General features: G+C 52.5%; 1 protein-coding gene across 1 annotated transcript in view; it reads right to left on the reverse strand.

The window, feature by feature from the left end:
• Positions 1 to 25,890, reverse strand: part of PREX1 (phosphatidylinositol-3,4,5-trisphosphate dependent Rac exchange factor 1) — a 177,224-nt gene that overhangs the window by 41,946 nt on the left and 109,388 nt on the right. The window contains exons 6-14 of the mRNA XM_068986839.1: positions 25,353 to 25,514; positions 16,975 to 17,108; positions 11,061 to 11,179; positions 10,329 to 10,478; positions 9,792 to 9,939; positions 3,183 to 3,283; positions 2,647 to 2,750; positions 2,452 to 2,501; positions 280 to 355 (exon numbers count right to left, since the gene is read on the reverse strand). Of these exons, the coding sequence (XP_068842940.1) occupies positions 280 to 355; positions 2,452 to 2,501; positions 2,647 to 2,750; positions 3,183 to 3,283; positions 9,792 to 9,939; positions 10,329 to 10,478; positions 11,061 to 11,179; positions 16,975 to 17,108; positions 25,353 to 25,514 (1,044 nt within the window). The remainder of the gene's footprint in view (positions 1 to 279; positions 356 to 2,451; positions 2,502 to 2,646; positions 2,751 to 3,182; positions 3,284 to 9,791; positions 9,940 to 10,328; positions 10,479 to 11,060; positions 11,180 to 16,974; positions 17,109 to 25,352; positions 25,515 to 25,890) is intronic.

The raw sequence follows: 25,890 nt of genomic DNA on the forward strand, positions 1-25,890 counted from the left end.
GAAAAATAATAATAATAATTTTAAAACAAATTTTTAGGGACTTCCTATGTGGTCCCATAGCCAACACTCCACACTCCCAACGCAAGGGGCCCAGGTTCAATCCCTGGTCCGGGAATTAGATCCCACAGGCTGCAACTAAAGACCCTGCATGCCTTAACTAAGACCCGGTGCAGCCAAATCAATCAATAAAATTTAAAATTAAAGCTTTTTAAACCTCAAAGGCCCACATCCTGGTCAGCCCCTCAGCTCCGGGTCACACCTGCTCAGAGGAGCTCTCACCTGGGCCAGCAGCCAGTCCACCAGCTTGCTCCCAGGCAGCACGGACTTGTACGTCTTCAGGTGGTAATCGCGGTCCCTGTGGAGAGGAAGCTGGCCGTGAGCCGATCGGACAGGAGGGAGGGGAAACAGTCCCGAAGTCCCTGCTCAAAGCGCTCGGGGTCCAAGGACTTCCAGATTCTCCAGCCATGGGTCAGAGGCCAGGGGACCGGGGTGACCACCAGGCAGGGAGTCCAGCTGGACCCGCTCCTCACTCACAGAGTCCTAGGGCAGGTCTGGTCCCAACCCAGGACCCCATCCTCAGGCGGCTCTAATGCTCTGGGAACTCTCCCCAGCCTGGGGTTCTCCAGCAGGGACGACTGTGCCCCCCGAGGAATGCTTGGCTGTGTCTGGTGACATTTTTGGCTGTCGTGATCTGACCGGGGTCGGGGGGGTTACCAGAGGTACCATCAGCATCTAGCAGGTAGAGACCAGATGCTGCTAAGCACTCAAAACTGCCCAGAACAGCTCCCAAACAAAGAACAATCCAGCCCAAGACGTCAAAAATGCTGAGCCTGCGGAGACCTGATTTACTCTTGAGTGGCGAGAGAAACTTTCAGTTCTTCCCTTTTCTCTTTCGTTTCATCGTTGACATGCTTGCATCTAAAGGTGAGACTATGTCGACGCGGAAACGTCTCTCCAGGGGCTGGAGTGGGCAGTCAGGAGCAAGCAGGGGGCAGGGGTCTGTGACGGTCCTGGTTCTTCACTCTGACCTGTCGTAGCATCTAATTCCTGCCAAGTTGTGGTACGAAGCGTTGTGCGGATCTTGGAGCCAAACCACAACTGCTCAGCTTCTGAAGCCGACGCAAATGGGTTTCTGCAGCCAGCCCTCTCGGGGCTGAGAAAGGCAGGTTGGGGGAGCTCTTCTCGGGAGCTGGGGAGCCCAGCAGGGCACGTGTGCGGTAACCAGGACCTGCTGCCGGCCCGGCCACATCCTCCTCCAGGGGCAGATGGAGGGGGCCCTCCTGTGAGGTCTGAGCTGGACCGGGCTGGCCCCACCTGCCTTCTGGGCCTGCACAAAGGGGCGCCCTGCACCTCACCTCCAAGGGGAGAAGACCCTGCCCCTCCGCTCCTGAGAGGTGGTAAGAGCTGTCAGGACAGCGGGCAGAGGCCTCTGCAGCGGGTAAGGATCACATCACCCTCCCTGGCCCTTCATCTACAACCATAAGCTTCACAGTAAAGACATTCACAAATCATAGGCACTGATACAGCCCTCACCGTGAGCTGGGCGCCACTCAGATTCACTCCTGATGACAACCCCAGGGGGGTGAGCTATGCTTATGCCCATTCCACAGATGCAGACACACAGGCAAAAGAAGCTAGTTACCTTTCAACCACCACTCAACAAACATTTACTGAGGGCTCCTCTGCCCCAGACCGGCACTCTCCAGTATGTGGCTGTTTCCCAATCAATTAATGTTACATCAGAGTTCGGATTACACTCTTCAGTCTCAAGAGTGTGAAAGTATGTGTGACTAGTGGCCAGTGTCTTGGGCAGCACAGGTAGAGAGCGCTTCTACCAATGCGGGAAGTTCTACTGGCCAGAGCCTCTTTGGGTGCTGCTGAGGGTTTGGGGACACAGTGGTGAGCAAATGCCCTGCCTTTGGTGAGTGTACAATTCAGTGGGGCAAGACAAGACAGTATACAGACCAAGAGATAAATATAGAGTATGTCAGCCACTGACAAGCTTCAAGAAGAAAACCAAAGTATGTTCCAGATATGATACTTTGGAAAGGTGGTCGGGAAGGCCCCTCTGACTTGGGGACATTTGAAGGAAAGAAGGGAGCAGATATGTAAGGAAAGAACATCCTAGGCAGAGAGGACAGCAAGTGCAAAGGTCCTGGGGTGGATCCTATTATTATCCCCATTCCACAAGGGGAAATAGCTGCTAACCAACTTGCAGGCTGAGATCCAAACTCAGCCTGTCTGACCCCAGAACTAACACCCTTCGCCACCATGCTGCACTGTTTCTCAACAGATTAACTCGCTTGACCCTCATGACAAACCTACAGGGTAGGTGCAGTTATGAGTCCCATTGGCTGGAGAAGGAGACCGAGAGTCAGAGAGGTTAAGTTACTGGCCCAAGGCCACACAGCTGAGAAGAGGCAGAGGTGAAGCTTGCAGAGAGTAACTTACTTGATCACTGGGGTATAAAGGCTGTGGAGACGGCAGTAAAGCCTCACACCCTGAAAGAGAAAAAGGGGGAGTCTGGGATCGGGCCACATTCTCCGGGGGACTGCAAATCCCGGCCGATAGGAGGGCGTGGGGAGCAGAGGGGGGCCGGTGGGGGCAGTGAGGTCCAGCCTGTGGGTCAGGGCGGAGGGTCCGCACCTTGGACATGATGTCCTCCAGCTCGCTCCGGGCCTTGTAGGTGCCATCGTCATAGCGGAAGCGGTACATCACCTGCTCATTCTTGAACTGGTGCTTGTCAGAGACTGGAAGGACCCAGGGCTGGTGAGGCCGAGTGCAGCCCCCTGGCCCCTCCCAACCCGCACCACCATCCTCACCCTCCACCCAGCCAGGCTCCATGCCAAGTGCAATTTCACCAAACCCCCTGCCGACGCTCCAACTGGAAACTAAAGTTTCAACAGTTCTTGCTATTTTTTGCAGGGACAAAGAGAAAATTCTCCTCCCCGCCCGTAACTTTACGAGGCCACCTTGCTTTTTGGGTGCCCTGGGTGAGTGCTGGATCTTCCAGCCCTGTGAGCAGTTTTGTAAGGGCAGCCATGTCCCCGGGGTCACTCTGCACCCAGGGAACAGGCGGCAGCACAGAAGAATAGAAATGGCCTCTGGGTTAGTGCCACACACAGTTGCTGAGGTCTGACCTGCCTACCCCTCAACCCCCCACAGACCCAGGCCCCACTCACCATGGTGGATAATACCATTCTCCAACAAGGCTTGGCCCAGGTTCACACCTTCTTCTGTCTTGCTGATTTCACCAATTTCTAGGAGCCAGGCAACAAACTCACTGCCAGAAATATAAGACACAGTTGAGAGGCCCACCCCTATCCTGGGACCATAACTGCCAGCACTGAACTGGCCTAATCCCACCCACTCTCTGGAAGAACAGCCAGAACTGCCTATGGGGAAGCAGAGCTCAGGACCCCACAGGCCCGGGGTTCCCGCTGAAAAGTAAAAGTGAACGTGAAAGTCACTCCGGCGGTTCCGACTTTTTGTGGCCCCATGGAATTCTCCAGGCCAGAATACGGAAGTAGGTAGCCTTCCCTTCTCCAGGGGATCTTCCCAACCCAGGGATCGAAACCAGGTCTCCCGCGTTGCAGACGTATTCTTTACCAGCTGAGCCACAAGAAGCAGGGGTTCCTGCTGAGGCCGGATGCTTTTCCTCAAGACCAATGGCAGAGAGGTGGGTGTGAGCAGACCCCAGGCCCTGCCTCAGGCTAACTGGATGGATGGATGAATGGAAGGATGGATGGATGGATGGATGGATGGATGGATGGATGGTTGGTTGGATGGAAGGATGGAAGGATGGACGGAAGGAAGGATGGATGGATGGATGGAAGGATGGATGGATGGATGGATGGATGGATGGAAGGATGGATGGATGGATGGATGGATGGATGGATGGAAGGATGGAAGGATGGACGGAAGGAAGGATGGATGGATGGATGGATGGATGGATGGATGGAAGGATGGAAGGATGGACGGAAGGAAGGATGGATGGATGGGTGGGTGGATGGTTGGATGGAAGGATGGAAGGATGGACGGAAGGAAGGATGGATGGATGGATGGGTGGATGGATGGGTGGAAGGATGGACGGAAGGAAGGATGGATGGATGGAGGAATGAGAGCATGGACACGTGAGTGGACAAATGAATGAAAAGTGAGTAGGTAACTGGATGATTCGACTGATAAATGACTACGTGGCTGGGGAGATTAGTGGGTAGGTGGGTGGAGGGAAGCATGAATGGATGGCTGAATGTAAGTGGAGAGACTTATGGTAGATGGGGGGTGGGTGGGAGATGGATGATGGCTGGATGGGTGAACAGACAGAAGGAATGAAGAAACCAATAAGCAGGAAGAAATAAGGACCCAGAAAGATGATTGCAGAGAGTCAGGAGAGACAACCAGCTCATGCTGTCCTCCCTCTGAAAACCCTCCAAAGAGCCGCCTAGTTACTCCCAAAAAGCATCTAAATTCTGCGCACACGATGCCAAGGCCCCGCATGAACTGTCCCCTCATCTCTGTTCTTTCACTTACTCTGCTTTACCGCACTCACCACCTTCCCCCGCTTACAAAACACGCCAGACTCACGTCTGCCTCGGGGCCTTTGCACTTGCTGTTCCTGCAGCCAAGACACACCCTTCCCCAGCTCTTCACATTGCCCTTCTCTTTCATCTTTAGGTCTCAGCTCATATCACCTCCTTGAAGAAGTCTTCCCCGACCACCTCATCAAAACACCCCACCCCCACACAAACCACCCCATCTTTCAGTTTTACTTCCTTTTAGCACTCATCACTGGAGCCGTACTCTTTACAGATTTATGGATGCGTTTATCAGCCATCTCCCAGAACCAGAATGTCGTCTCCATGCTGATGGAGACCTGTTGTCTAACTCACAGATCTACGCCCCCAGCACCTGGAAGAGGAACCCAAGCACAGCAGGGCACAGTAACCTCATGAACAACTGAAGGAATGAGCCAGGCAACAAGAAGGAACATTCTGGGGGAAGCAGGAAGGCCTCAGCAAGAAAGATGTGCTCACAAGCCCAGAGGAAATGAGACAAATCCAACGTGACTACCCAGCAGGGCAGGGGCTCAGCCAGACCCCAGGTCCCAGGTCTCAGAGGAGTGTTTAGGGCTCCATGCAGAGCTCAGCCCAGTGGAAGTCAGCAGGAAAGGGGAGAGCTGGGGACGCGAGGCAATCTGTACTCAATGAAAGCGGGTGGCAGTTGGCCAGAGCATGGAGCTTATCGAAACCAGCTGTTCCGCCTCCAATTACAGGGCCAGAGGGGAGCAGGGCTATTTTTAGCTTTCCAGCATTTGGCAGAGCAAAGACCTGCCTTGTGTGTAGGTAGTGGGGTGTGCCGAGGCACTCAGGGAGCCCCAGCGCAGGCCAAGGAGGGCGCAGACGAAACAGATCTATCCTGCAGAGCCCCGGGTGGGGAAGAGATTGTTCTGAGTCCTGCCCTCCCTCAGCCCTATTCCCCAAGTCCCTAAAATCAGAGGCAGAAAGAAAGCTGCCAGCAGCTGGGGGAGGCGAACAGATGTAGGGTGCCCACTCTTGGAAGCTGAGACTCGGCCTCCAGCTGCCCACCAGCTGTCCCCTCGGGGGGCCACCTCTGGCCCGAACTGGCGGCCCTGCGGCCAGGGTCGGGGAGAGACAGGAAGCTCCCTGCAGCAGCTGCTAGCGCAGAAAAAGGCAGCCCAGACGACAGAGGAGCCGAGACCCAGCTTTCTGCCCTGAGTTGAGTCTCGACCTTTTTTGAGAATCAATTTGCTGGGCAGATTTGGGCAAATCGCTGTCCCTCTCTGGGCCTCCAAAGGGTCCATCTGGCAAGTGGTTCATCCAGGGACCCTCTGGATTTTGTCAGTAATTTTCGAATCACACTGAATCTTGAGCTGGGATCCAGGGTTCAAAACCAGACATCATTCACCTCTAATGCAGGGACCCTGACCTCTCGTAAATGAGTAAAAAGGGCCAGGTGGAAACTCTGCTGAGCCAGCCAGCACTTCTGGAGATGGCAGCCACTCAGGGCGGCCAACCGTGTCCAAATGGGGAGACTAAAGCATCTTACGACTTTTCAAGAGAAGCCAGAAATCCAGCATTTCCTGTGAAATCTCCCAACTGTTAAATGTGGATATTGAATACCAAGTTTTATGGAAAACACGTCTGCAAAGCGCACTGGGTCAGCAGGGCATCGTCTGCCTCCACGGGGGTGCAGGGAAGAGAGTGCAGGCAGGAGGATCAGCCTCTGAGTGAGAAGTAAGGAAGCCAGCGGTCCACCAGTTGGTGGGAGCCAGGGCACAAGGAGCAGCGAGATGCAGTCTTCCAGAAAGACGTAACTGGATGCAGGGTGGGGGCCGCTGGGGATGCAGGGAGCAGATCGGCCTACGTGGGCAGGAGCCGGAGATTCACGGAACAGGGGCCTAGCTGAGAGTTAGCATGCATCAGCCTTCATCGCTCTTCCTTCCTGCCCCGTTATATCATGCACCCAGTAAACATGGATTTCACCTACTGTATGTCAAATCCAAGGCTGGGCATAGGGGATACACAGGTACCCCTTGGCAATCTTCCCAGGAAAGCCCCTGAGCTGAGACCCAGTGTCCACTCACTGTCAGTGCAAGAATCCCATTTCTCTTGCTCGTCTGCTCCACAACCTTGAGCTCCGTGAGGGCAGGAACTGGGGGTCGGGGGCGGGGGGTTATGTTCACCCCTGTGACTCCACGGTCTGAAATGCTTCCGGGGGGTGTCTGCAGCAATGCCTGGCGAGTCATTATTTATCACCTACTATGTACTGACGGGGCCTCCCTGGTGGCTCAGGGGTAAAGAATTCGCCTGCCAACACAGGAGATGCGGGTATCTTGGATCCCTGCGCTGAGAAGATCCCCTGGAGAAGGAAATGGCAACCCACTCCAGTATTCCTGCCTGGGAAATCCCATGGACAGAGGAGCCTGGCAGGCCACAGTCCATGAGATCACAGAAGGGCTGGACGTGACTTAGCAACTTACTGCAATCGTGCACTGATAATGTCAGTGAACCCTCAGTGTCACGTGAAGATTAAAGGGCACGGCCACGTGGCCACACCTGGAGCGGAGAAAGGCTGCCTGGCCGTGTCCCTAGGGCTCCTGGTTCCTTCCACCTGAGGGGACCTGGGTCCCGGCCGCGAAGAAAGAGGACCACGGCCCCGGGCTGGAGGCAGAGCAAAGCCGTGCAAGGAGGTGGGTTCCATTAGCACGATGATAAACAGTCATCAGCCCTGGCCCTGTTTCAAATGGGCAATGAAAGAAATCTCCCTAATCCTTCCTAAGGAGACAGAACACTGCTGAAGCTCTAATCACAGACCGGTTATCCCGTCCGGCTGGGCTAAGCTCTCCGAAGGGTTCGGCAAGGGGCAGGGAGGGCCTCTGACCCTGGGGGGCCGGAAGCACACCTCTCCTAAGAGAAAAACCTCCTTCCTTGCCCAGGGATTAGGGGATTAGCTGATGCAGACCAGCCAGGCTGCCCCTTACAGGCTTCCCGCAGGTCTCAGGCCCACACTCACCCCTCCAGAGAGCCTCCCAGGGAACACGGAGCAGGGTCCCTCACCTGAGGGCAAGTCCCGACTCAAAGGCATCACTGCCACCTCTCAGGGTCCCGACAACCCCTAAGACCCCCTGGCTGCTGCCAGGCCAATCGTAAGCCTCAGGCCGTGACCCCTACCCCACCCCCCACCCCAGCTTCATACTGTCTCCAACCGCCCATCCAACAACCTTTCAATATCTGTCAATACGCAGATGTCTACGGGGCATCTCAGCCTTATTAAAACGTCCAAACCTCGGTTCCAAGTCTCCGCACCTTTCCCCACCTGGCTTCCGTCACCGCACTCACCCGCCTGCCTCCCACCTCTCTGCCAGCTTCGTCCATCTCCTTTGATAGCTGCTCCTCCGCCCCAGGGCCCAGTCAGTCCCTACCTCATTTCTTTCCTGCCCTCTTTCTACTCATCCCCTTGCGGATTTCATTCAGTTTCATGACTTTGAAAACCATCTAAATGCCCACATGCCCTGCACTTAGGTCTCTAATCCAGACTTTTCTCTCTGAGTCAAGATTTCATATCCACCTAACAAGTAGACATCTCCATCTGGGGGCCAGTCTCTATATGAGCATCCAAACATCCCCTGGGCTGTACCCCCACCCCCTGAAACCTCCCTGCATCTCCCCCACAACTTCTCAGCAAGCAGCCATCCATCCTTCCAGGTACTCATAATCCTTAATTCCCTTCTTCCCTCCCCCTGTCAGCAAATGCCATTACCTTCAAGATGACCCAGAATGTGACACTTGCCCCCATCTTCCCGGTGACCACCCTAGACCAAGTCACCTCTCCCCTGGTCTATGACAACAGAATAATTCCAGCAGCTTTTATCCCAGGCCTCCCCAAAAGCTTTGCAGAAGCAAGTAGGGTGAAAGTTAATGAATTATAAACAGAACCCCAGCCTCACAGGCAAGCTTCTCTCCCCATAGGCTTTGTGAGGCCCCAGGCATTCTCCTACCCTCTCCAGAGCGTGACCACCAGGTCTAACACACAGCGGGGCCTGGAAACAACGGGATGGTTTTACAGGGACTCCAATTCTTCCTCTGTGTCTCCCAGGCCCCAGCCCGCTCCCCCAGGTGAATGAGATTTAAACCTGGGTTTAGGATCCGATCCCAAATCACCTGCATTCTGGCCCTTTGATCCTCAGTTATAAAACAGGAGCAGGGGCAATAAGATTTTATTATTAGGAAATAATGTAGTTCCCAAACAGAGAAACTGGAGGCCCTAACTACTGAAAGCCATAGGGGACCTCCCTCCCCTTATGGATCTCCGGAAGGGAGGTCTTACCAGACACCCACCCAGCGAGCACCTCGATCTGACTTCCAGCCTCTAAAACTGTGAGAAAATACATCTCTGTTGTTTCAGCTGCCCAGACTCCGGGACTTCATTAGGGCATCTGAACAGACGAATTCAAAGGCCTGCATCTGCTCTTCCAGCCCTCCCGAAATCTTTGAAATCAACTCTCTGCATTAAATACCCCTCTGCTTGACATAGCTACAGGGGCCTTTCTTTGCTTAAATGCTGCTGCTGCTGCTGCAGCTAAGTCACTTCAGTCGTGTCCAACTCTGTGCGATCCCATAGACGGCAGCCCACCAGGCTCCCCCATCCCTGGGATTCTCCAGGCAAGAACACTGGAGTGGGTTGCCATTTCCTTCTCCAGTGCATGAAAGTAAAGTTGCTCAGTCGCGTCGACTCCTTGCAACCCCATGGACTGCAGCCTACCAGGCTCCTCCGTCCATGGGATTTTCCAGGCAAGAGTACTGGAGTGGGGTGCCATCGCCTTCTCCAGCTTAAATGCTAGAGCAGTGTTTTTCAATCCAGGGTGGGCAACCCACTCGTAGTGTGTGAAAGCAATTTTATGGGTCTCAGCAGTATTTTTGAAATGAAGAATGAGTAGAACAGAATAGACACAAATTCTTGTAGAGTGTACCAAGCACAGTAAATTCTGTGAAACTTTGGCTTCGAGCATACAATTAATGGATTGTATGTGTGTACCTGGTCTCAATATCAACCTTACATTTTGCAGTGAGCTGTGGTCAAAAACATTCGAAAGACCTCATATGCGGACCTCACTACGCTTGACCTCCAAGGGCTGTTCCATAAGGATTTAGGGTGCTTGGGTGGCTCTGCCCAGGTGGGCTCCTGAGGGAAGGGGCAGAGCTGGGAAGAGCCAGGTGTGTGCAGCCGAGGCCCAGGGCCCCAGGGGAGGGCAGGGCGGAGGCACTCACTTGCCCAGGAAGCACTTGGGAACGGTGCTCAGCTTTCTGCGACGGTCCTTGATCAGGTTCACCTTCTTGTTCATCATCATGTGGTACAGCTTCTCCCCTTTCTCCGCGATCATGACGTAGGCGTCGCGCTCCATGCCCAGCTTCAGGCCTGCGGAGGAAACACGTCAGCACCAAGCGCTGGGGAGCCGAGGGGACAAGCCTGTGGATCCCGAAAGCCTATCTCCAGCTGACCCCCCACTATTGCCAAGAATCCCAGGATGACCAACCACATTGGCATGACCTTGGGCAAGTCTCCTCTATTAGCCCTCAGTCTTCCCATCTGTCTAGTGGGCTAAACCAGATAAGCTGAGCTCACACCAAGTTATCACAGTCCCAGAGCTCCTACCCCTTCAAAGACCTGCTTTTTGGCAGATGGCCCCTATCTCTCTGGAAAGGACCCTACGCCCTGTCCCCAGCACAGCTCTCACTCGACAGGAGGGATCAGACTGAGGGAAGCCATATATGCTCCCGGATCCAGGAAAGCCCCCAATCACGCACTCTCGCGCTGCTCTCGCTCGCGGATGATGGCGTCCAGCCACTTCTGCTTCTCCTCCGCTGTCTTGGCCATGCAGACAAACCACTTGTTCTTGGCCGTGTTGTGGATCTTCCAGCCGTTGGTGACGGTGTAGCCATTGCTGTGATAATCCGCTAGTGGGGGCAGGAGGCAAAGGGAGGGGGTCAGCAAGGACTCAGCCATACAACTCAACATTCATCATTATACGTTTATGAGTGAGGTCATGGGAACAGCCCTGCCTGCTCCAAAAAGACAGGGCAGTGGAGACCTCAATGGGATCGGGTTTGGGGGTTGAACTTACCATCCTTCAAATGCTCCCTCTCCTATCTCTTCTCTGGTGGGCAAGGAAGACCTGCCCGTAAAGAAGTCTCCCCTGGTGCTTCCCTGCCTCCTTGCCCATCTCCTTGGTGCACTTTAGGCTGCTTAAAACCCTAATGCAGGGGCTTCCCTGATGGTCCAATGGTTAAGAACCCGGCCGTCCATGTAGGGGACCTGGTTTGTGAAATCTGGGAAGATTTCACATGCCATGGGCCACCTAAGCTGGTGTGTGCCATAACTACTGAGCCTGTGCTTGAGTCCAGGAGCCGCAACTACTGAGCCCAGCAGCTGCAACTACCGAAGCCCGTGTTCCACAACAAGAGGAGCCACCACAGTGAGAAACCCACGCAGCACAACAAGGGGGTGCTGGGCTCAGGCAGGGCACGGGTGGGGCCTACCTGTCCCGTCCTCCACGTTCTCCACCTCCATGACCTCAGTGTTGATTCGACCCCGGAAGATGTACAAGGAGCCATTGATGGATTTGGTCCTCTTGGTGGATTTCTTGCCCCCAGTGACCCTGAAAGACAGCGGGAAGTCGGCGTCCCCTACCCGTCCCCTCCCTGGGCCTCAGTCATCTTCAACAGAGTGATCGGGTAGGATCACCAGAAGGATACCCAGGTAGGATCACCAGAAGGATACCCAGGGACAGGAGCAGGGCAGGAACTGGCTCAGAAGCGTGGCGTTTTGGCTGGTGCCAGGGTGACTTGAGCAAGTCTCTTTTCCACTCTCAGCCACAGCTTCCTCATCTGAAAAATGGGCTAATAACCTTGCTGACTTCCCAGAGCTACTTTTGAGCCAATAGGAGATGTGGATGTGAAACCAATAAGGAGCAATAGAAACCCCACTCTTCTAAGGCTAGAAAATGGGTAGAGGCTGTCAGGGTGTCTAACAAACAGGAACTTCCTGAAATAAAACCAGAATGGAAAGGAACTCCATTTCTACATGGAGAAATCAATATCTACCTACCCATCACTGATTCACTCACTCAGGTGAACTCTCACACACCCACTTAGTCACTTGACAAACCATCTGACCAGCACTTCCTCCAGGAAGGCTACCAAGGCGGGACTGGGGGCGTCACTCACCCATGCATTCAACAGGTGATCGAGAGAATACCTACTGGGCACTACTCTAGGTGCAGCAGGGAAGACGCAGTCTCCGAGCAGGGAACAAGACGCAGTCTCTGAGACTACATCTTCCAATATGGGAGGGCAGGAGGCACCCCCAAAGCTCTCCATCATTCCCCCTTCCGGTTCCTACCCCCTGCAAGATTAACCACTATCCTGATGTCTAACCTCTTGGATTCACTTTCCTGTTTTGGAGCTTCACGTTCATGGAATCACACGGGGTGACGGTGACAGACATTTGGGCTGGCTTCAGTCTGGCGCTGCGCCTTATGTTCTGGCACGTGTCTTATGAAGAACATACGTGCGCCTTTCTTTGGGTTCATCTACCTAGGAGTTGAATTGCTCAGTTATAAGGAATGCACGCAACTGGCTTTGGTAGACGCTGCCAAGCCACATCCCCAGTGGCGTACAGACATTCCAGGTGCTCCACAGTCTCCATAACTGGTATTGAATTTCTCATTCTGGCCATTCTGGTGGCAGAGAAGAGTGTCTCTAATAAAGATTTCATCTGTATTTCCCTGGTGAGTAAAGAGGCTGAGCACTTTTTCATGTTTATTGCCCATCTGGTGTCTTCCATTTGTAAAATGACTGTCCCTTGACCATTTTTCTGTTGGGCTGTCTTTTTCTCAATGCTTTATAACAGGGCTCAGCAGATTTTCTTCTGAAAAGGAACCAGCGTGTAAACATTTTCAACTGGGTGGGCCAGATGGTCTCTGTTACAACTACTGAACTCAGCCCTTGAGGCATGAGTGCATTCACAAACAACACAAAAATGAATGGGCATGGCTATCTGCCAATAAAACTTTATTTATAAAAATAGGCAAAAGGCCAAAATTGGCCTATATATTATGGATAGGAGTCCTTTGCAAAGTGATAGCAAAGATCTTCTCCTCCTCTGTGGCCTGGCTTTTTACTCTCTTCTTGAAGTCTTTCGAGGAACAAAGTTCTTAATTTTAATGTAGTCTGATAAATATATTTTCCCTTTATAATTATACTGTCCGTACAATTTAAAAAATCTTTGCTTACCCCCTAGATCATGAAGACAGACTCCTATGCCTTCTTCTAGAAACTTTATTGTTTTGTTGTTCACATTTAAATCAATGATCCATCTGAAGTTGACTTTTGTATATTGTATGAAGGGTCAAGACTCATCTTCGTCCTGCTGGATATCAAACTGATCCAGCACCATATACTGAACCACTTTGGTACTTTTGTTGAAATTTAAATGACTGCTTTTACATAGGTCTATTTCTGGACTCACTACTGCACTCCATTAATCTTGTCTGATTTTACACCATTTTAACTACACTGTCTTAATTACAGCAGCTTTACAGCAAGCCTTGGTGTCCGTAATCAAAGTCTTCCATCTTTGTTCTCCTTCAAAACTGTCGTAGCTGTCTTTGTCTGTGTTTCCATGTGAACTTTAAAAATCATTTACGTACACAGACACACAACCTCCCTCCTGCAATTTTTATCAGAATCACACTGCGGTTCTAGCCAACGTCTGATAAGAGAATGGAAAGCATTTGCTGGTGATGAGGGGTAAGGCAGCTCAGAATGAAGGGCAGCTAAGACTCTGGCCTCAGAGCCTGAGTAACTGGCGGTGCCCTTTATTAGGAATGAAGAAGACTCAAGGAGAAAAAGGTCTGGAGCAGACGTTGCAATGAAAGGAGGAATCCTGGAACTTCCCTGGCAGTCCAGTGGTTAAGATTCCACGCTCCCAACGCAGAGGGCACACGTTTGATCCCTGGTCAGGGAACTAAGATCCCACATGCCATGGTGCGGCCTACATAAAATGAAGAATCTTGCTTTAGACCCAAGTGAAGTGTGAGCTGTGTGTGACAAAACCAAGGGGAGACACGATTTTAGATTTCTCCCACTTTACACACCCTGTACCAGGCACCATTCTAACCACCTTACGTGTTTTATCTTAATCTGTAAAAACAACCTCAGATGGAGATGGAGAGTGCTTTCACCCCCACTGAACAGATAGAAAAACAGAGGCAGGCGGCAGCGTCTCTGCATCTGTAACCACTACACAATGCTGACGCCTCCATGATCTGAAACCAGCAGTTGAGACAATGAGACTTAGCTCTCCTGTGCCGTTTCCTCTTCTGAAGAACGGGGAGGCGGGTTTTTAAAACTCTCCCTTCCACTTCTGACACCCGAAAAGCCTCTATTTTTTTTTTTTTTTTTTTGGCCACCTGGGTCCTAGTTGCAGCAGGCAGGATCTTCGCTGTATCTTGGGGAATCTTTCATTGCAATTTGCAGACTCAGTAGCTGAGGCACACAAGGTTAGTTTCCCCTCCGCATGGGGGATCTTAGTTCCCCAACCAGGGATGGAACCCGCGTCGCCCTGCATTGAAAGGCGGATTCCGAAGCACTGGACCACCAGGGAAGTCCTGAACAGCCTCCAGTTTTGAATCAGACCAGAAGCACTCTTGAGTCAGAGACCTCTCCTGACCCATGACCCGGACTGGTGGTGCCTGGCAAAGACATAACCAGAGGCAGACAGCTACCAGCGTCGGGTGTTTCTTGGGACCACATCAGAGTCAGGCCGGGAGCTCCATCTGCCACTGACGGCCCCAAGACCTCTCAGAGCCCAGCCCTCGGGCTCCTGACCCGGTGCAGGAAAGGCGGCAGCCTGCCAGCTTCTCCCGGGTGATGTGTGCCCTCTGCCTCCAGCCTGCCCCATTCACTCGAAAGCCTGAGGCCGGAAATGGCATTACAAGAGCTTCTGTGGCCACAGGGCCGGCCCCAGAAGGCCCCCTGGGGGTCCAGCCCCACCAGCATCAGCTGCTATAGCTCCAGCGGAGGAAGGGCCCACACAGGGGTGGCTGAAGCCTGAGCAAACTCGGCCCGGGCTGGGGGCCCACGGGGGCCTGGAGGGACGTGCTGTTTTCTAAATCCCCGGGTTCTGGGAAAAGGGCCTGCCTCAGACGGCCCAGGGAGGTGCTGCAGGCGGGGCTACGGGTGGATGCTGGCAGTGGCCTTGGCATCGCCGAAGGAGGACTCTCAGGACGGCCCCAGTGAGGACAGGCAGGGCGCAAGGCAGGAGGAGAGGGCAGCGTTGATGGAGGGACAGGAGGACACGTGAGTCACAGACAGACCAAGGGAGTGAGCGGGAAGAAAACGTCAATGAGAAAGAGACACGTGGCCCAGCCACGCAGAGACGGTGAGGAAGGACACGGAGGCCTCTGACCAGAAGGAGCAAGCCCCAGAACACGGAGGGAAGGGGGCACAGGGAGGGGCCTGTGGCTGAAGTGCCTACTCTGTGCTAAAGCTGCACTGACGGGATCACACTGAACAGGAACTCGTCACTTGTGGGGGTTAACAGTAACAGCAGCTACGCGCTCTGGGCACTTACTATGCACCAAGCAAATTTAACAGGCTTGTCCTTCAAAATGGCTCTGCGGGGTACAGGATAATTCAACCTATTCCACAGATGAGGAAACTGAAGCACAGAGGCCAAGTCACGGAGCTAGAGAAATAATAAGGAACTCGGCTCTTAACCGGACACTATTGTAACTTTTTCTTAAATCAACCCCATTTTACAGAGGAGAAAACTAAGGCTCAGAGAGGTCAGACTGCTGAAGGAGGATGATGAGAAGCTTCCTCACGCCCACACTGAACACCCCTCACTCATCCTGTGGAACGGTTCCTCACCACAGGAGGAACCTTAGGAGGCCAGCAGAATCAGACAAGGAAAATGAGGCTCAGGGAGACAGTAAGTGAGAAGCCCAGAACCACAAAGGAAAGTGGAGGTGATGCTGAGAGCAGGGCGCAGATGTGGACCTCCCCTCAGCCCTAGCCTTTGCTAGATAAAAGAATAAAGCAGCCTCTGGCAAGTCACTATTTCGCCCCTGAAGAAACGTCGTAGCAGGAAGAAGTTTCACTCAAGAAGGGCTGCACTGGTCAGTTGTGACGGTCCTCTACCTCCTCAGCGAGAAAACCCAAAGGCAGGGATTCTCCTGGCCCACCAACCTACCCACCCACTCGTCCACCCAACCGCCCGCTCATGCCCCACCCCTCCGTCTCCTAACTTTCCCTCTGTCCACTCACTCATTCACCTCCCAGCAACTCAACCATCCAATCACCCAACCTCCCACACCAGGGACTAGCCACTCTGGCAGCTACCAACCAAACATTCTTCAACACACCCATCCAACAGACCATCTATCCACCAATCTCGAAACCTCCACCATCCACCCAGCCTCCCAGTTTTATGACCATCCAGCCATCCATCCATCTACCCATTTACTTATAAAGGCCCCAACTCACCTTTCATCTAAACACACCTCAGCCAGCGCATCATGTCTTCATATCCATTCTCCAACGACCCAAACATAGATTCCCCCAACCAACTATCTATCCCTCCATCCAGCCAGCTCCTAAACTCCAACCACTCACTCACTCATCTACTCACTCATCACGCATCCACAAGCCCTGCCTCCCGGCCTCCCTTCACCTACACCCATTAATCCCCCAAACTTCCAGCTACGCATCCATCCCTCCTCCCGTTTGCCCACACATCCTACCAAACATCCATCCCCATCGGTCTACCGCTTATCCAGCCATCCATTCACTCTACAAAGTTTAAGAAGCTCCAATGTAAGAAACAAGGATGACAAAGACACTATGTTTCCCTCAAAAAACTGTAACAGAAGGACCCCTCCCCTCAAACCATCTATCTTTGGATCTTAGAATCACAGGATGCGAGTGCCCAAAAAAAATCTCCAAACTCCCATGACCGCCTCAATCTACACTGTCCACTACAGCAGCCACAAGCCATGCATGACTACCGAGCACTTAAAAGGTCCCTAGCACAAACTGAGAGGTGCTGCAAGCGTAACAGACACACTAGATTTTGAAGCTTTAGCGTACATTTTTCTAAAAGAATGCAAAATATCTATTCACTCAATTTTTTAAACTGATTAGGTAGAATAATAATATTGGGGGATATACTGGGGTAAATAAAATATATTATTTAAATTCATTCCACCAACCTCTTTTTGCTCTTCTAAATGCGACTAGTAGAAAATTTTAAATAACCTATGTTCCTGGAGAATACTGATTGAGAACAAATCCCTCAACTCAGAGGAGAAAAGGGAGGCCCAGCGGCCCTAGGGGGAAACTGTCAAGAGTGCAACCGGATCCCAGCCTGGCCCCGCCTCCAGCCACTCACCTGGATTTCCGCTTGCAATAGACCAGCAGGTTGTCGAAGAGGAAGAAAGCTCTCTCCTGGATGTTGCCCGCAGAGATTTTTAACAACGTCCCTTGCAGGAGGAGCTGGGTGCAGATGTCGGTGAGGTTGGAGCCCTAGGAGAGCAATGGGGCAGGGAAGCAGGGCATGAGCTGGTGAATCCAGGAGAGCCCTTGGGAATACCCCCTCTTTCCCCTGCCTCCCTCACACCCCCAAAATCTCAATGCACCACTGGAGGTGAGCAGACAGAAACCCAGTACCACCCGATCGACGGCTTCCCTCTGGGGCATGTGCCAGAATAATGCTGGTGGGAGCACACAGAGACGACCGCTGCTCAGAGAGGGGCCCTGGGACCTGGAGAGGTGGAAGGACTCACTCAGCCCACACGGCCCAGGCTGTGTTTTGTTTATAGGTTTTTTTGTGTTTTGTTTGGTTGGTTTTTTTGCCAATCCCCTCCCCACTTATTTATTTGCATCTTGTTACTTTATTTCCTCCACGAGGATGCCACCTCTGGGACTTCTCCGGTGTTCCAGCAGCTAAGACACCAAGCTCCCCACGCAAGGGGTCCAGGTTCGTGCCCTGGTCGGGGAACTAGATCCCACGTGCCACAACTAAGAGTTCGCATACCGCACCTAAAGCTCCTGCGTGCCACAAGACCGAGAACAGCCAAGTAAATACATAAACGTTTTTTAAATACTGGTAGAATTCATTATGTACATATAAAGAATGCCACTTTCCTAAGGACGGAAGCATTATCAAGCATCCGTACTTCTAGCCCCTCCCACACACTCTGGCACACAGTAGGTGCTCAGCAAATGCTTGAAGAACAAGTGACCAACCCCACGTGAACACCACCAGGAGAAGGATTCTGAGAGCACTGGGGATGCGAGAAGAGATGGGAACCGTTCCTGAATTCTACCTGGTCATCTGTGCTAAATAACCAAGATGCTGGGTGTGCGTGGGGTGCACTGAACCTTCGTGGGGCTCAAGCAGTGTGGTCAGGAAAGGCACTGGGGACGCCTGGGAGGATGGCGAAGATAAAGAGGCTGAGGATACGGATGGGGCGAGGTCCCTGCTGGAAGGAGTCCTCGGAGCCAAGGACCACACAGGTCCATCTGGAGCTCTGAGGGGACCAGGGCCCGGGGGAGAGAGATCTTATAGTGATGAGAGAGAGCAAGCGGGAAAGAGACCTTGGAGGGCATGGGCCCCTGGGGAGGGGGGAGTCTCAGACCCATGCTCCTCTTCCATCCGAGAAAGGCGGTTTCAGCTGGCAGGTGGCTGCCCAACCACAGACTCCACGTCTCAGCATCCCTCGTGCCAGGTGTGGTCTTGCGACGATATTCTGGCCAGCGTGCCCCGCTTCTACATCCTTTTCTTGAGAGAAAACCGCCTCCCTCCCGTTCCTCCGCTGTCGCCTCTTGCCTAGGCTGGAAGGCAGCCACAGTGGCAGGACCCGCTATAGCAGACGGCAGAGGACAACACCGGAAGGGGCCAGGGTGCGAACGGAGCAGGGCCGCCCCACCCTCAGCCTGCATCGCTACTGAGAAATAAACCACTGGGCGGGTTGCTCTGTTGCTGTTCTCGTTTTGGCTGCAGTGCACGGCACGCCGGATTGCAGTTCCCTGACCAGGGATTGAACCTGTGCCCCCTGCAGTGGAAGTCCTGCGCCCGAACCACTGGACTGCCAGGGAAACCCCAAGATTTTTATCTCACTTAAATCATTAACGTCTCTCTTTTGCAGAGCCTCCAACTTTAAGTGCTTGATGTACTTTAAATACATCAAGGTAAGGATGGAGGCTCCATCCACAGGTGGGGCCTCCGACACTGAGGCCCAGGGGATATGACAGGGAAGTGTTTATTTTAGGGGAAATTCATTACAGACCTGCAGATCACAAAGTAGCGAGAAACCAAGAGACAAGATGCTGTCTCTGCCTGGAAATGAACTGAGGGAGGAAAGAGCGGGGATTCTGCACAGAATCTCCTTCCCCAGACACTCAACACCCGGGAGCGACAAGTTCCTACCCCAGAGAGGCCTGCTATCTCAGTTACTTCTGAGACCCAGCAAGAGGAACTGCTTTTGGCAACTCAGAAATGAGACTGTCTGCTAACTGCCCGCTGCAATTCCCTCCGTTGCTATCAGAGCGGGTTTGCTTGGTGCCCATGGGGCAGCTGGAAACAACAAATCCATTCCCCCAGTGCTGCCAGAGAGCCCCCTCTGAGTCTTGGGAAACCAACTTCTTTGCAGTCAAGGGCTGCGCAGCCCAGGACACAAGCACATACCCGTTAACAGAAATCACCGCCTGGACGCTTGTGTGCCACCAGCAGATACGTGACGCCCACAGCACAGAGACCCAGCAAGGTAGTGTGCCTGCTGCTCCAAGGGTATAGGGGCAAAAGCGGCCCCTGGAGCCTCAGCATCCGTGCAAACTGGGAGAGCACGACTCCCCGGTGATGAGAGTCCATCCGTGGCCCACAGGGCAGCTCAGAGCAGACAGCGGCGCGACACTTCCTTCGAGACCCCGTGCTTCTGTCTCCTCTGCCCACCTCTCTCGTGCCCGCCTACCAGTCCCTCCAGGCTCCAACGGGGATTTGGGCTGCTTGCACGTGCTGTGCTTACTCGCTCAGTCGTGTCCGACTCTTTGCGACCCCATGGACTGTAGCCCGCCAGGCTCCTCTGTCCATGGGGATTCTCCAGGCAAGAATACTGGAGCGGGTGCCCATGCCCTCCTCCAGGGGACCTTCCTGACCCAGGGATTGAACCCAGGCCTCCCACACTGGAGGCGCATCTTAACCGTCTGAGCCACCAGGGAAGCATTCAAATGTATAGTATTTTAGAATAACTATACTCAGAGTAAAGGGAATACCCAGATTGGTAAGATACAGAGCACCAGCTGACACCAAAGTGAAGGGAACCAAAATGCTGTCATGCCCATCGCCCTTTTGGGTGGAAGGCTGCTTCTATAGGAACCTACCACTGGGCCCGGCTGTAAGGACCAAGAGCACAGAGGCCACGCAGACCCAGACCAAGGCTAGGGGGCCGCACAGAAGAAGCACGCCCAGCCTGGGAAGTTGCCTCCCTGGCCTCGGCCAAGGGCCACCCAGGAAACGGCATCTGAGGTGCCCAGGACACTGCAGAGAGAGGCCCCTTCCACCCCAGCCCTGCTAAGAAAGAAGCCCAGCTGACAATCTCCCTGGAATCCTTGAACCCAGGTCAGGGCTGGGGCTAAGGGCCAGATACACACAAAGAGGCTGAGCACCACGGTGTCCGCCAGTCAGGGCTGCAGGCCTCCTTCAGACAGAGCAGAAGCGAAGTGCCATGCAGAGAAGAGGGCGAAAGCTAACACAGGCACACAGCTTATCACCCTCCAACTCCAGTTCTAAGCATCTCACAGAACTCCATTAATCCTTACAACTCTCACTTTACAGAAACGGAGTTTCACTTTAGGAAACAAAGGCACAGAACAGTGAAGTGACTTGTTCAAGGCCACACAGCTAGTCCAGGCTTGCCTGGTAGCTCAGCTGGTAAAGAATCCGCCCGCAAAGCAGGAGATCCCGGTTCGATTCCTGGGTCTGGAAGATCCCCTGGAGAAGGGATAGGCTACCCACTCCAGTATTCTTGGGCTTCCCTGGTGGCTCAGCTGGTAAAGAATCTGCCCCCACTGTGGGAGACCTGGGTTCGATCCCTAAGCTGGTAAAGAATCCACCTGCGTTGTGGGAGACCTGGGTTCGATCCCTGGGTTGGGAAGATCCCCTGGAGAAGGGAAAGGCTATCCACTTCAGTATTGTGGCCTGGAGAATTCCATGGACTGTATAGCCCGTGGGTTCGCAAAGAGTCAGACACGACAGAGCGGCTTTCACAATGATACAGCTAGTGAGTGGGTGAGCTGAGACCTGAACCCAGACAGGTGGCCCTACTGCCCCGCCCACTCCCCTCTGTCTCCTGTGCTCCTCCTAAACGGGGACCTGAAGCGTTTTGGTGCACCTGTTGGCCTACAGCAGGAGTCTTCAGAGGGGCAAGAGCACAAGGCATCCCAGAGAGGGTGGGAAGAACATACAAGAATTTCTATTTATGGTCTCTCTTTTTAACTGTATGTTTTCCTCACGCTTCTTTCCCACTGTCCCTCTTTGGGGGAGTGAGCAGTGGACAGTCTCTTAAACCGGGGCTTCCAGAACCAGCAAGAATGGTGTGTTCTCTCTTTTTCTTATTAAGACCATGCATGTCTTTTTACAACTGTGAGCTTCTCACGGAAGTCTGTGGAGCATCCCTCTGCAGGAGGGTCAGCCCACACTGGTATGAGCCCTGCCAAAGCTGCATGATGCTTTCTCATCTAAAAAAATCAAACAAGAAATCCTGCTTTGCAGCCACGGCTCTTCCTGACGTTTATGGAGTATTTACTTTGAACCAATAAAAAAAAAAAAAAACACTGTTCTGAGTGCTTTGCATTCATCTAATCCCCAAATCCTCAAGTGACCTGTGTGGCCTCCTGCCACTATCCAAACTTGTCAGATAAGGAAACTGAGGCAAGGGCACCCCTCTAAGCAGAGGGGGTGGGCCCATATGCTTACTTCCACACTCTTGTGACATACTCCCATTTCCTGGTGCTCAATAAAATGGATTTATGGATTACCTTATCTGGTTTTAACTAAACCAGTCCCACAACTAAAATGGACAATTGGCTTATAGAGGATCAGGCCAAAAAAACCCACAGATCAGAGATCAAACTAATGATGCAAGCCTGAGCACACAGCAAGAGAGTAGCCAAGACAAGATCAGCCTCCTCCGGAAACAAGTCCCTTGCCAGCCATATTGCGAGAGAGAGGACAGCTATCTAATCAGATTGGCAAGAGGTCAAACAGGCTAGAAAGTATCAAGAAGAGAATCAAAAATCAGGACCTGCAACCACCTTTGTTCACTGTGAATGCTGCCCTAAGTCATCCAGTCCCCTGAGGTGCTAACTGCTAATGGCATGAAGCTATTGCAAGCAGCTCCACAGTTAAACACTATTTGTTTTAGCTGGAACATATTATTTTCCCAAGTACACTCTAAGGATCAAACTTGAAAACCTTCCTACTATACAGAACACTATGTCACATTTTTCTAAAATCATCTGTATTCTGTGCTTCACTTTATTGACAAAATGACACCAGGAGACAACTTTAAAGATACTATTTCTGAAATTAGACAAGTAAAAGTGAAAGTGTGGTTGCTCAGTCGTGTCTGACTCTTTGTGACCTCATGGACTACAGTCCACCAGGCTCCTCTGTCCATGAAATTCTCTAGGCAAGAATACTGGAGTGGATTCCCATTTCTTTCTCCAAGGAATCTTTCTGACCCAGGGATCGAACCTGGGTCTCCTGCATTGAGGGCAGATTCTTTACCAACTGAACCACAAGGGAAGCCCAAAATTAGACAAGTAGGGGGAAATGAGGCCAGGAGAATAAGACAGACGTGCTTAATGCAGGATCATCTGTAAGTTAAAAGGCTGGATCCAAAGTCAAGAGCCTGCACCTCAGTTTTCTACTCTGTGAAATGGGGATAGCAACAGCCCTCTCTTCTAGTGCTGGAATAATGTATAACATGTGCTCAATAATTGCCAGCAACTCTTACTCTGGGTCACTTTACTTCCTACTGCACCCAGCAACACTGATCAAAATAAGGGCCATTCTCAAACTGCAGATTTTTCAGGGTCAAAAGAGCCTCAGAGACCCTTAGTTTCTATTTCCCTAGGCATTTACCAGAAGGCATCTGGAAATCACTTCTGGTCTGACTGCCAAACTGCTTGCTTAATGCTCTCCTCACAGGGGCCCACATGAGAAATGTTCTTTCTAGCTGGATGTCGAGAATTGCCCAGCTTCTTCCTTTTTTGACAAACGAACGCTAAGTAACTGATGTGTCCTGCTCTTTTTACCTTGGCTGCCAGGAAACTCGAAGCCCAAACAACAGATATTTAAACATGTCCACTGTATATACACTTCAGGTTAGCATATTTGGTGAAAGTAGCCAAGTGACTGATTTCTGGCCAATGAGATGGAAAAGGAAGTCCTTCTGGGGCTTCTGGGAAAGGTTTTCCTCCACTAGGAAGAAGAACTGGGTCCCATCTCCTCCTGATTTGTATCAGATGATACCTGGAGCTGCACCATCATGGAACCACAGAGGGTCACAAGAAACCAAATCAGAGCTCTGGCATCATGAAGGTGAAACAAGATTCCTTAGAGGGAACACCCTAACTGACACAATTTTCAGTTGCAGGAACAGAAACCAAGCAGAAAAAAATGAGGGCCTTACTCAATTCTTGGAGGGGCTAGAGCAGCCTAGAATTACAGCTGCCAGAAAACCAAGAACCCTGCAGAACTGGCCCTGCAGGGGAGCCACTGCCCCTGCCCTAACTGGGGAAAGGGACAGTCAGACCCCCGCCCGCCCAAGCTGGCGTGAGCGTGCTCAGTCGCTTCAGTCATGTCTGACTCTTCACGGCCCCATAAACTGTACAGCCCACCAGGCTTCTCTGTCCATGGGAGTCTCCAGTTAAGAGCACTGGAGTGGGGTGCCATGCCCTCCTCCAGGGGATCGTTCCAACCCAGGGATCAAACCCGCGTCTGCTACACTGCAGGTGGATTCTTTACTGTCGAGCCAATGGGAAAGCCCGCCCAAGCTGGTACTCTCAGGAAATGCTGCCCAAGCTGCTGCTGCCAGGCCTCAGGTGATGTAGCCTTAACTATCAGCTACAAAGCCACCCTGTCCTGCCAGATACACACCACCAACAGCACAACAGAGCCCTTCCCCTTGACACCCAGAAGCTGGAAGCTGGGCCCTCTGCAAATGCGATCACAGAGAGCCAACACAATCACGACTGTGCTTAGCTGCAAGAGCAGAAGGGTGACCTCTGTCCCAGCCCTGCCTTCCAAATCTCACGCAGCTGGATCTGATCTTGGCCAACCCCATCCCATCTCAGGGAGTCTGAGAAATGCAATTATTTGTTCTCCAGCCTCAGCTGGGCAGGAAGGCGAGTGGGCACATGATAAACACTAATGCACAACCACCCACCTCCTTCCTGAACACAGGCCTCTCCCCTCTGCAGCCACACCCTCGGCCTCCCAGCCATATAGTCTCATTTAGGACTCCCCAACGTAGGGAAAGCGTTCCAGGAGGCGCAAGTGGTAACGAATCTGCCTGCTAATGCAGGAAACACAAGAGGTGTGGGTTCAGTCCCTGGGTTGGGAAGGTTCCCTGGAGGAGGCGATGACAACCCACTCCAATATACTTGACTGAAAAATTCCATGAACAGAGGAACCTGGCAGGCTGCAGTCCATGGAGTCACAAAGAGTCGAATACGACTGAGCGACAGAACGCGCACACGCACACACCACAAGGAGATGCAGCGGAAATCCCGACCGAGGCAAGTGCCAGAAAAGCCAAATGGTCTGAGGCCGGTGATTCAGAGAAAAATCTATGTCCAGGAGTCTTTCCCCTTTAGTCTCAATCTCTCGTAGTCCAGCTGTACTTACTCAGATATTAACTTTCTTATTTATCCAGATTTTCCCATTTCCTTCCACAGACTTTCAGGAAGGCTCTAATAACTCAAGGAAGCCACAACAGAAGAGATCAAGAATCCCATCCCCTAATAATCATGACCCCAGTAACATCCATGTGCTTGTGCTAAGTCGCTTTCCATCACGTCTGACTCTTGGCGACCCCCTGGACCACAGCCCACCGGGCTCCTCTGCCCACGAGACTCTCTAGGCAAGAATACTGGAATGGGTTGCCATGCCCTCCTCCAGGGCATCATCCGCACCCAGAGATCGAACCCGTGTCTCCTGCACCTTCTGCATTGCAGGCAGATTCTTTACCACTGAGCCCCCTGGGACGCCCAGTAACAGCCATACCTACCATTCATTGAGTACCTACTACATACAGCTATAGATAAACAAAGCGTGGCTCAGAGAAGTGAAGACATTTGCCTAAAGCCACCGTAAAGGAGTGTTAAAGCCAGAATTCTGTCCTGGAGTGAACTCTTAAACACTACCCTTGACCTTGGCATCAAAAGCTCAAAGGACACCAGGCAGGTCAGGAAACATGAAGGAGTGATTGGGGGTGGGGTAGGGAGAAAAACTAGAGGCTCCGATGGCTGATGCCACGCAAGATGGGGGGCCAGGGTTACCAAGCTTTTTTAAGAAAAATCTATACTTTTATGTGGACCTCCCTGAAAAATAATTAAACTTTTTTTTGCAAGAAACATGCAGGCCAAACAAAATATGCCACAGGCTAAAGCTGGTGCCCAGACGGCAGTGTGAACCCACAGCTGTGCACTCCCCCAGCCTGGGTCTGTCTCCAGCCCAGAAGGTTCCTTCTGCCCCAGACACACCTCCCAGCCTTCAATGTGTGACTGCAGCTGCTCCAGAGCCTCGAGCTTCTCCATCTGCCGCTTGGTCTCATTGATGTTGGAGCAGACGGTCTTCATGGCCTGCAGGGCGCTCTGGACTGCCGGGTGGTCTGGGTGCTTGCCGGGGGTCCTCTTGGCCAGCTCCTAGGTTAGAGGAGAGGGCAGCAATGAGCGACATCAACCCAGAGGGCACCAAATGGCCTCCAGATCACCCAGGTCTGAGCCAAGTCCCAGGTCTGCTCTGGACAAACTGGGACCTGGAGCTGGGGAACCTCAGTCATTCATTCACGCATTCAATAAACGTCCCCTGAGCAGCTCTTCCAAAACAGGCAGCATTCTGGGGGATACATTTGTTAATAAACTAGAAAAATTCTTCATCTAGTGGATATTGCATGCGTGCATACTCAGTCGCTTCAGTTGTGTCGGGCTCTCTGTGACCCTATGGACTGTAGCCCACCAGGCTCCTCTGTCCATGGGATTCTCCGGGCAAGAATACTGGAATGGGTTGTCATGCCCTCCT

Source organism: Capricornis sumatraensis, chromosome 15 (assembly GCF_032405125.1).
Source record: "Capricornis sumatraensis isolate serow.1 chromosome 15, serow.2, whole genome shotgun sequence".
In the NCBI taxonomy this organism is placed as follows: Eukaryota; Metazoa; Chordata; class Mammalia; order Artiodactyla; family Bovidae; genus Capricornis; species Capricornis sumatraensis.